General features: G+C 40.3%; 2 protein-coding genes across 8 annotated transcripts in view; one reads left to right on the top strand and one right to left on the bottom strand.

Annotated features, from left to right (window-relative positions):
• Positions 1–7: 7 nt before the first annotated feature.
• LOC100740641 (inositol polyphosphate-4-phosphatase type I A) overlaps positions 8–10,968 on the bottom strand; it is a 12,610-nt gene continuing 1,649 nt past the window's right edge. For 3 of the 7 annotated variants that reach the window (XM_033318997.1, XM_012382146.3, XM_033319000.1), the window contains 17 exons: positions 10,471–10,660; positions 8,479–8,571; positions 7,489–7,644; positions 7,204–7,404; positions 6,951–7,105; positions 6,688–6,860; positions 4,623–4,764; positions 4,393–4,508; positions 4,199–4,285; positions 3,942–4,102; positions 3,682–3,865; positions 2,341–3,539; positions 1,798–2,063; positions 1,426–1,643; positions 974–1,296; positions 574–841; positions 8–461 (listed from right to left, as the gene is read on the bottom strand). In XM_033318997.1, coding sequence (XP_033174888.1) covers positions 329–461; positions 574–841; positions 974–1,296; positions 1,426–1,643; positions 1,798–2,063; positions 2,341–3,539; positions 3,682–3,865; positions 3,942–4,102; positions 4,199–4,285; positions 4,393–4,508; positions 4,623–4,764; positions 6,688–6,860; positions 6,951–7,105; positions 7,204–7,404; positions 7,489–7,644; positions 8,479–8,571; positions 10,471–10,588 — 3,993 coding nt within the window. In that variant the 5' untranslated portion in view covers positions 10,589–10,660 and the 3' untranslated portion in view covers positions 8–328. Of the gene's footprint in view, positions 462–573; positions 842–973; positions 1,297–1,425; positions 1,644–1,797; positions 2,064–2,340; positions 3,540–3,681; positions 3,866–3,941; positions 4,103–4,198; positions 4,286–4,392; positions 4,509–4,622; positions 4,765–6,687; positions 6,861–6,950; positions 7,106–7,203; positions 7,405–7,488; positions 7,645–8,478; positions 8,572–10,470; positions 10,661–10,923 lie in introns of those variants that run through there. The other 4 variants (XM_012382138.3, XM_033319001.1, XM_024364978.2 and 1 more) reach the window with 4 other exon arrangements.
• LOC100740521 (exopolyphosphatase PRUNE1) overlaps positions 9,564–10,968 on the top strand; it is a 5,933-nt gene continuing 4,528 nt past the window's right edge. Inside the window, exon 1 of the mRNA XM_024365062.2 lies at positions 9,564–10,302. The gene's annotated coding sequence lies outside the window, so the exon portion shown is untranslated. The remainder of the gene's footprint in view (positions 10,303–10,968) is intronic.

Here is a 10,968-nt window from a genome sequence, read left to right as displayed (position 1 = left end):
CATAACGTGAATTTCGATAAAATTTTTATATATATACTGTTTCACCGTTTTTTATATACGAGTATATCCTTACCTATGGTAAAATTCTATGTACAGAAATAATAAAAATACATCATTTCAAAATTTCACGATCTCTATGCTAACACGCGATAGTATTAAATAAAATGGCACTCTCTTTCGTTTCTATGATGAATCGATCACGCACACACAGTCGTACACGCACACGCATAACAACTTTTTCTTTTTCATAATCATTCTACTCAAGTTCGATCGCACATTGACATCGTGTGTATTGTGGCAAAATCGTGCTTTGTTACGAATTAAATTTTTAAGTTTGTGCGGATCCATAAGTTCCTGTCGGTGGCCGATACAGTTTCGGAAATGTGAGGATCTGCAAGCTATTGAACGCGTATTTCCGAATTCCGATATTTTTCCACGTGTTTTCCCGTCGACATCCTTCGCTGCAATTAGAAACAAGTATTCTCAGTGGTACTGTTTTCCGTTTATGTATTATTAGGAAACAATAGTTACTGCTATCTAGTTGAAATTTCATATTCGATAGAAGAAATTAACCTTCGCATACAGTCGAGCGCTCTGATGTATTCGTGTTCGGCCAGATGATATTCGGCAGTCAAGATGTTCACTTGCTCCAGTGTTACCGACATCCCGGTGCGATCCTTTGCGCTTTTGCAGCTGGTAAACCTCAAACCGCGCATTCTTCGACAAATTTGTGAGGATAATTGTAACACCTCCACGTTTTTGTTTACTTTGGCCTGGACACTTGTCTTTAGATTCGTCATCAGTTCTGCTAACGTTTGGCCGAGCGGCGATCTTGCGCCAACTAATGGATTAAAATGATAAAACATAGAGAAAAGGTGAATGAACGAAAAGTATGTGAGGATGTAAGCGAATCGAACACCACTATACATTTAGATACTAAGATATTTAAAAAAAACGAATAGAAGAATCTTACGTCGTTTTGACGACGTTTCCGTTGGCAAATTCAGCTTCTTGAAACGCAAATAATACTCGTTCAGTCTTTCGAAATTATCCATATTGCTTTTTTCCTGTGGTTTCGTAGTTCCGAGACTCTCCGCCAGGGAAGCCATTTCGTTAATACCGACGTTAAAGAAGACCGGGGTAACATTGAAGGAAATCGTTTGCCTAGAAGAAGGAACCAACGGCAGCAGAGAATAGATCGCATCCGGCACAGGAAGTACCACTGTTAGTGCTGTTCGAGAACCGAGTACTCTTGGTAGTGGTTGTTGAAACGGAGCGTTACAATTTCCCTCGAACCTGAAACGTTTGTGCCACTATTTATCGTTGCAGAATATATTTATTCGCTTTTATGTATGCGGGATTCGTCAATATCCGATTGTCATGAACAGCTTGAATTAATACCGAGACACAGACGGCAATACTAACCTCGGTTCGATTCCACACCTAGTCAGCGTGAAAGTTACGGTATGCATATCTTCTACCGCTACAGTCATGTCTCCCCACATATCTATCTCGTCTCCGTAATAACTGACAAGTCCCTCGAACGAGACCAAAGGACCAAGGGTGGTCAAGATTAGAAGAAACATGGGATCGGGTCTTTGGCACCAAAGCTTTGCCATCAATCCCGATACCAAGCTAGTCAACTGAAATCATGATTCCAGATTATTACATGTATCGTTATCCAACTGTTAAGAAACTGTTAAGTGAAAGAATCACCGAGTGATGAAGTGATCGAGGGAAGCGTAATTAATCAAGTGAAGAGTAGTAGAGGCAAAAAGAAGGATATAAAAAACTTACCGCTTGACTAAAGCATACGTCTCGCCTGTACCGAACGTTACAAGCGCGTTGAGCCATTTTCGGATCCTCTTGCACTCTAAATACCGAATGCGTCAATCGAGCAGTTTTCAGCAATCCATCCATAGCTTGGCGTAATTTTTTCATACTCGGCCTGAGCTCGCTAGTCCAATCGACGATTGAGGCAAAATCTAAGCCTTCGGTGAATTTGTTCCTTTGTCCCGAATTGCTTTTAATCATTCGCGTCATCGAGTCGACAGCTTGGCACACTTTAAAACAAAAACAATACTGTGTTTACCCGTATACACGAACCAAGAATAAAATTACCGATTTATCAGTCGATACTTTTCTAATTTGTTTGTTCTTTTCTTTCTTTTATACATTTTCTTAGACTAGATTTAAATATTTAAAAAAAAACCTGATTTCTACATCTGCAAATATTTAAATATAGTAAGGATAACGAATCGTGGTTCTCACGCAGTAGAAACACTAGTTAAACGATAGGGATCAAAGTTGCGAAGGATTATCGACGATCTAGTTTTTTACCTTCTTTGGCTTTAGAAAAGGCTGGTATCTTCTCCGAACCTGGACTCGGTTGTTGTCGAAAATTCGAACGATTTTCCACAGATGCATCGAGTAACTTGCTCGATTCGTCGTTATTCTTAATGTCGTTTTTCGGTTGAATCGTCACAACATGAACAGTTTTGCTACGATTAGTCGGAGCGCATCCTTTCAAGCTATGCGATCTGCCTACGATATTTTTATTCCGCAGTCGTACAGCCGGACTACTACATCTTCCACAAAGAAACTTAACTTTCGAGACTAAACACATTACACTCGCCTCGATATTTAATTGGGTCAGATCCCACGGCTCGGGTTCGTCAGTAGGTTTGTAATAATTAGCAGACGGTGAATTGCACATCTTTTGAGTATCTAGGAACCGTTTGCATGGATCAATGTCGCCTTTGATATCCGCCTCTCGTTCCTCGTTGTCCTCGCATTTGCTAGCATTTGTAGCCGAGATAGTATCGCTAACGACGGGATTGTTCCCACTGTCGTTGATGTCATCGGCGTCGACGTTGACGTTTTCACTGGTCGACGTTTCTGCGCAAGTTTCGATAATTTCCGAATTTTTAGCATCGTTTTCGACATCTGGAAAAATAACAAAATTTTCTTCGTCCTTTCCATCGGTAACGTTATCTTGATTAGTGGTGTTAACGTGATGGTTCACATGAACGTGTTCGTTTTTCGAGGGAAACGAGGCCGTATAACCGTTTTTCTCGTTCTCTTTTGTCCACAGATCTCTCACACATTCCGGAGTATCGGGTGTAACGAAATCGTCAAAGTCCGGACTTTTCAAGTCAAAGTTCAACTGTTGCGTAATTCTCTTAAAAGGAGACAATGATTGGTTCGTTTTAAAGTCTAAATTCAGAGAGTTTTCGTTCGAAGTTTCATGAACCTTGGCTACTTTGTATTCCTCTAAAAAAGTTAATGCTTCTTCGACCAAGCCAGGATCCCACAGACTGAGCAAAATTCTGGTCTTTGTGATCATATCTTCGCAAATTGGTAACATTCCACTGGTTTGTTTGTCTTTCGCGAGTTTCATCAAAGCACGCATAGCGTCGACAACGTCTCGCCGGAGTTGCTTAATTGCTTGAATAGCATCGTGTGCCATCGTTATCTTCGATGTTCCTTGATACAACTGATTGCCACGCGTTGGCGATTCTTTTAGCGCTTGCAGCAACCTGTCAAACGGTATACAGTCAACGATATGAGGATATATTCTACATATTTACCTAATCATCTATCGATCTATCCATTCTCTGATCCACTCGTCCTTCGATTCTATTCACACTATTCAAACTCTATAGTTTATATATAAGTTACCTAATGAGTCCGCCGTTTTTACTTTTATGCGAATGCGCAGTGAATGCTCCGACAGTGATAAAGTCATAAAATCCGCATCTGTTTAACGTATCGTTATGCACCCACATTCTTTGAAGGTGTAAGTTGACAGGTGCAAATTCGAGCGTCCTATCGTTTCTGCGCGACGATCGCTTGAAATAACTTCCTAGAGATGTTATTATTTCAACGATTAGTGAGGCGCACGAGGTAGGGCGTTTCATATGGTAAACGTTTTCGTTTACCTTTGAACGCGGCCAAATTCTCTTTAGCTTGTGAATAAAGATGTAAAAGATGAAGATGGCGATCAAGCAATTCGATTTGCTTTGTATGCCAGGGCTCTCGTAGTTCACCCATGCCGGCTACTTCTTGCAGCAGTTCTTTCTCTTCTTGAATCCAAATTGCACTGTAGAAATGTAAAAAATGTTTTCTATGTTATCTACTTGATTCGTGAAGCAAGCTTACGCGAAACAAAATGTTACAGTAAACGAGGAATACTCACAGTAAATGCTGTGGGAATTGGAAACAAAGTTTACTCTCTGCCATGATTTCGTGTACACAAATATCGCCGCCTAAACCAGAGTGAAACCTGAAACGACGATGCACTCGATTCCAGAGAAATGTGACGAAAGGAGAGAAGAGAGAAAGAAAGAAAGAAAAGATACACGCAAATTTAATTTATTATTAAAATTGTACCTGTATGTTTGTATGTATGGATTAGCAAAGAGAAGCTTGAGTTGTCCTTGATGCGGCAACTTGATTTTGGTTCCCAATCTAGGTGGTAGTGATTGTGATCGTCTGTGCGAAAGTACCTAAAAAAAATCAACATACACACACACCGGAATGAAAAAAACAAAAAGAGGGACTATAGAACATGACAAATCTGGCGATGACAGGAAAATAATTGGCGATAGGTCGATGTTTACCTGATGATTCATTCCGCAAGAAGGTTCCTTGGATGGGGTACTTTCTGTACTGTTCCCTCTGTCTTCCGCTTCCAAATTCCACACGTTGATCGTCAAAAAGCCAACAGTTGTTGTTTTTGCCGACTTCAAAGGTATCCTCAATCTAAAAACGTTCGATCACTAGTCAAAGAGGTGATAGAATGAGAAAATTGGTAAGGAAATCAAGGGACGGGTGAAAAGGTCTGTTCGGAATTTTAGTTGGCCGTCCGTTTATGGCACGGACAGGCCCATTTCCCTCATTAGGAAATTCTAAATTACCGGTCCTCCCAGGGCAGTAAACGTAATGACTCGAGGCCAGGAAGAACCCAGGCAAGGATCAGCCGGAAGGGCACGCAGCAATTAAGCTTCAACCATCGGACAATACACACAGGACGACAAAGTCCCAATATATACGCAACTATAAGACTATATATCATATAGCAAATATATCAACTATAAGCAACGAAGAATACACACAGGACGACGCATGAAACAATTAAAGTTGAAACGGGTAGCATTCACTGAAGAATTAGCTGATGCTCAAGCGTTACTTGATAATTACGAGGAAGGAGGGGCAGTAACCTTCCTTAAATACCGTTTGAACGATTTAGAAACAGAATATGCCACATATAGTACAAATCAGAGCGAACTAGACGATACAGACGAGGGTCAAGCACGAAATGAACGCATAGCCATAAAGAATAAATTCTTGCAATGCAAAGCAGACATTGCGGACTTAATTGAGAGAGTTACGAGACCGAACAGACAACCAACTGACGGAAATATGATGAACACACCGAGCACATCATATGCAGGTCTAGTCGCGAATGAAGTTGCTTTACCTACAATTCAAATACCTACATTTTCAGGAGCCTACGAAGATTGGCCCGGGTTCGCGGATCAGTTCCGTTGCACGGTTCACGATAATTCCCGAATCGATGACTGTAAGAAATAAATATATCTCCGCTCTTGCCTAACGCAGGAAGCGGCTGATGCAATAGCATCGTTGTCAAATACAGCTCGTAACTACCCAATCGCCTGGGAAATTTTAGAGAGACTATACAACCAGCCTGCCAAGATCGTATACAATCATTTAAAAGCATTATTCGAGGTATCTCCTCTACAACGTCTAAACAAGCTACAGCTTGGAACTGCAGCGTATGCCGTAAAAAACACCACACTCTTCTACATGCTGATAGCGAGAACTCAAGACAACCAACTCAGACTAATTTAGCATGTCAATCACCAGGAATGTCACCGGATATCATTTTATCCACAGCGGTCATAAATATCAAGGATCAAACCAGGAAACCGCAAAGATGCAGAGTCCTGTTGGACTCCTGCTCTCAGGCACATTTCCTGACAACCAATGCATGTAAACGACTAGGATTAATCACCAAGGGTCAATATACCTCTCTGTGGTGCGAACCATATGACTTCACACATCAATCGAACGACTCGAACCAAGGTTCATTCACGAATTAGCGACTATACAGCAGACTTAACGTTTCTGCTGGTCGACAACGTTATACAAGCAATGCCATCAGAAAACATTGACCGAAATAGGTTAGAGCTACCAGGTAAGATTCCATTAGCCGATCCACAGTTCCACCGAGCAGCTGAGGTAGACAGTCTCATTGGAGCACAACTGTTTTGGGACTTCCTTCGCGAAGGAAGAGTCGATCAAGCAGACAAAAACATGCAGTTGCGAAATACAGCATTAGGTTGGATCGTCACAGGCGATACAGGCACAAGGAAGCAACCATCAAAAGCAACTTGCAATGCGACACTGAAGACTCTTCACGAAGAAGTGAACAAATTCTGGAATGTGGAAGAAGTCTCGTCAAATAAAAGTTTATCTCCAAAGAAACAATCAACTATTACAGTAGTTCCTTCCTGGAGTCAGGCACAAAGCTCTAATAGTAGTAATAATGCAAAAACGACTACTGATATAACAAAAGGAAAAACGAAAAGGAAGAAAGTTAAACAACATTGTAATAACAATATTGCTAATGGGAATGATGGTAGTAGTAGTCGGTCAAATTACCTAGGTGTATCTTGAATCGCGTTCAACGTCACGATCGCGCTTCCAATCGGTGTCGCCGTTTGACTCACGCGTTCCCTGACATCGTAAGCGGTTATCCTCACTTTGGTTTCCGTGGTTAGCCCGTCGCTAGCTCGGAAACTGACAGTCGTTAGAAAGCCGGGATTGCTGCTTCGCTGTGTGTGTTTATGTGTGAGAGAGAGGGAGAGATTGGTATGAAAACTAAGCAATATAACATACTGGAATGAGTTTGTTTAGAAATTTACCTCTACTACCTCTGTTCGCGCATATTTAATCCAAGTTTTTGAACTTTTCACTTGCACATCTACCTCTAGAACCGGATTAGGTGGTCGACCGTGACCGTCGCAAAGGAGGTTGTCGCATGCCAACGATATCTCGCATATCGGTATTTCGGCAGGATCTGAAACAAGGGTCAAGTCCGATGACAGCTTCGAAACAACTAGAATAATAAATACTTATTAGGAAGGATAGAGTAAGAGAAAAACGAAGATGGCGGACCTGTCGAAATTCCACGTTGCAAGCGTAACATTTGGATGTCGGTGTCGTGTTTGTGCCCACTGAACGCTTCTATGCGTTGCTGCAACGCCAATAACTGACTTCGCATACATTCGTAGCTGGCAAGCTGAAGGGCTTGCAACCAACTGTCCCTCTCCTCGGCCGAATTTGCACCTAACGCTTGGAATAAACCTCCGTCGAATACTGAAATCAATCCTTTCTTGCTATATTGCTGTCCATTGGTCAGACGTTACGGGCGTTGTTTCTTGAAACACCAAATGTGCTTACCTATACTGAATCCATACGGGATCTGATTGCTCGGTTGTTCCATGCGAACAAAACATTGTTCCAGTATTATCACACCTAAAGGCTCCGACCATTGCTCCCGTGATTTGAAATAAAACAATAGGTTTCCCCGTAATCTGCACCATCTCTCCAAACTTACTATGCAACAGAGAAGAGCGACAACTCCGTGTTAGTCTGTTAGCGTGTTTTCATCTGTGATGAAAACAGGTATTTCGTCCAAAGTTGCTTTCTTCTGTCTTTAGGAAGAAAGAAACGGGCTAGAAAAGGATATATATGTATGTACAATAAAATAGAAAGGGAACAGAGAATAAGTCATAAGTAGTGAGTTGAAGATATTCGATAAAGTTACATTTACGCATCCAGGTAAATACATATACGATATACATGTACATACACATAGGTCACAGAGGTAAATAAATGGAAAGGGATGAGCGGAGATCACACGACAGGCTGTGGCTGATTGTCTACGCTATTGTTTTACGGAGATACGATTTCCAGGCATTCGTCAGACAAGGCAACTATGCGATACACTAGTAGAGTAAAGAACATACATTTGTAGAACTAAGAAAGCTAAGAATGCATGCGATCTATAACAATATAGGTAGAATAATAAGGTTTATGTGACGCGGACGCGGAATCGTGCTATTCTATCGAGAGATTAAGGTGAAAAAATTAAGGGAAAATGTTAAAGGAAGACACGCGTACGAGTAAATATGGTATGCAGTAAAAGTAGAGTAGCACCGTGCCCGATGGGAATGGCGGTTGGATATGGCGTGATCGAGGAAAAGAATATAAGTATCGATAAACGTGACAAAAGGACGAACGAGATCTCGATCGACAGAAATCAATTTGATTTGATTCGATTGGACTGAAGTTAGCGCGTAACGAGAAGCGTGTTAATCGCGATTGATCGAGTTAAGACAGTGTGAAGGAGAAAATTTTGGATGAAAAACAAAAAAAACTCCAATATACCTTTACTCGTACTGGCTGTAACGCAACTGAGGTCTCGTAGTGTCTTATGTGTTTTTCCCTTTTGATATTTGTTGTCAGATTTTTTACCTGTACCTGCAAATTATACGTAGCTACAGGTAGCTTAATTAACGTGCTCTAATATCTGAACGCAGTCGGACGTGGCTGTACACTAAGCGGTACGTTTTCGTCTTTTTATTCCTTGATACAAGCTGTTTTATTCGTCTCGCTTCGAGTCATAAAGGCGATCGTATACGTCATACAGTATATACAATATATACAGTATACATACTACAAGCTACAGTCGAAGATCGAACGCTACCTTCTTCCCACCCGTCTTCCCTTGCCCCTCTCTCACTATCCAATTTTGTTTTCTCCTTTTTCTTATCACGTCTGTTGCAATACGCGTTGTCACTTGTTACCGCTCTCGAGTCGATCTCAGCCAGAAAAACAAGGAACATTTTCGAATATGTTGTATCGCGGTAGCTTTGTTTAGCGATCATAAGCGATTCGATCGAGTCGCAGCGAGACGGTTTCAATCCATGAACGATCGTGCACACGTCCGACAGGAGATTCTTCCATCGATCGTCAGTCACAATTTCCAAGCATGCTCGATTCGCAGAAATCAGTTTTTAAAACAAAAAATAGGAAAAGAAAATAAAAATATAATTGACAAGTCCACAAACTTGAAAATAGAAAGTACAATAAATCTACGGATGTTAAGTATAAAATGCAACATACTATATGTATAAATATATAGAAAAATATGCATATGTGTATATGCATACACGATATATATGTATACATACGTATATACACACATACATATACAAACACAGAATATTCAAGTAGCTACGCGACATACCGAATTCGTTAATTGCCATTTAATGCAGGTATAAAATCACGATTTTGACTTTATTATGACATCTTGTAAGATGTTCTGGTACCGTGGATAATAGTATTCTAACACATAACAGTATCTTTCAATCATCTTTTTTCAAACTATTTATTGAAATTAGATGCATATTGTATTAAAATCTAGTATGCGCCATCAGAATGACACACCGTATCAAAATTGTGTTATTATTATTATTGTTGTTGTTGTTGTCATATCTGTTAATAAGGTAGCGATATTTGTATTAGAATGTATTAATATCGAATAATTTTCATACTCGTCCAGTAGGTGATATTTTAATCAAATCATTAAACAGCCACGGTAAATCTTTGCAACAACAGCAATAACAGCAAGGATAATATCAAAAGGATAAACATAGGAATAACAATGTAAATGAAACAATGTTTCGCTCTTAGTACGTGTACATGTGTAAATAGGAATACATATGTATTCGATTCGGGATGTTTCGTAGCTTCGACGTGTGTAAGTATGTAATATACGAAAGGTTTTTTAAATGCTTATGCATTCGAAAGGTTTACACGAGAGCTCGACAAATTCTTCGTACTCGGCTGAAAAGGGAGACAAATAGCTTGAAACGGATAGCGATATTTGACGCTTGACGATTCGTTGATACTTGGGAAATTATTAAAAGAGAAGAAAAAATGGTATGATCGTTTGGCTTATACAGACGGCGGTGACGTCAGCGTTGAAGTCAGCGGCGAAGGTGAGGGCAGCAATGGCAATAGCCGCGTAAATCGGTGACTGTAAACGGGCGTCTTATGTTATACACGCGAGCATTGTACGAATCTCACAAAACTGAAAAATCTCACCAACTGATAATATATGTACGTGATGCGCGAATCGTATCCTTTTGGAAAACAGATGAAAGGTTGGCTCTATATTAAATACAAGACGAAGAATTTGCGTATCACGTGAGTTTATTTTCAATGATCAAATATACAACTTAGATAAGGAAAGAACATGCGTTGATTGGAGCATTTAAAATTACATGTACAACGTACAATTGAATCGATGAAAAAATAGGCGACAAATACGCTAATATTATTTCTATTTGTCAAGGACTAAATCTGATCACTCACTCTCAGTTCTGCGAAAGAAGCCTTCTTGACGTTCGCGTACATACAATATACCCTCCTTCTCGAATTTCTGTGAAGGTTGCGTAGCCAGGGTCAACAATTCTTGCTTGTTAAACCGCATCGCGGAAGGCACCCGTCTACCCGTGGGTAACTTCCACGTTATCTGCGATCACGTACTCTTCTTTCTTGTTATCTATCAAGAATAAACATTTAATGACACGTGTATCGCATCTCTTTCTTTCACGGTGTTACGTCAAATTTCCAAAGTAAAAAACGAAACGAAACGGAACGGAACATGGAACGAAATGGAAACGAAACGCGGAATAGAACGTAGAACAGTGGAATAAAACGAAATGGAAAACAAAGTCATCTAATCCTTATTCCTAATTCTACTGAACGCGAACGAATATAAAGATCGATCTCTGAAATCTATAACCTATATTGTCCCATACACACCTTGTACTTTTTTCTCATCTTTTTCCTTTTTTCTCCTTCTCCCCA

The sequence above is a fragment of the Bombus impatiens genome, unplaced genomic scaffold (genome assembly GCF_000188095.3).
Source record: "Bombus impatiens unplaced genomic scaffold, BIMP_2.2 scf_0019, whole genome shotgun sequence".
NCBI classification, from domain to species: domain Eukaryota; kingdom Metazoa; phylum Arthropoda; class Insecta; order Hymenoptera; family Apidae; genus Bombus; species Bombus impatiens.
Note: the sequence above shows the minus strand (reverse complement) of the source record. Positions and strands in the feature narration are given on the sequence as shown.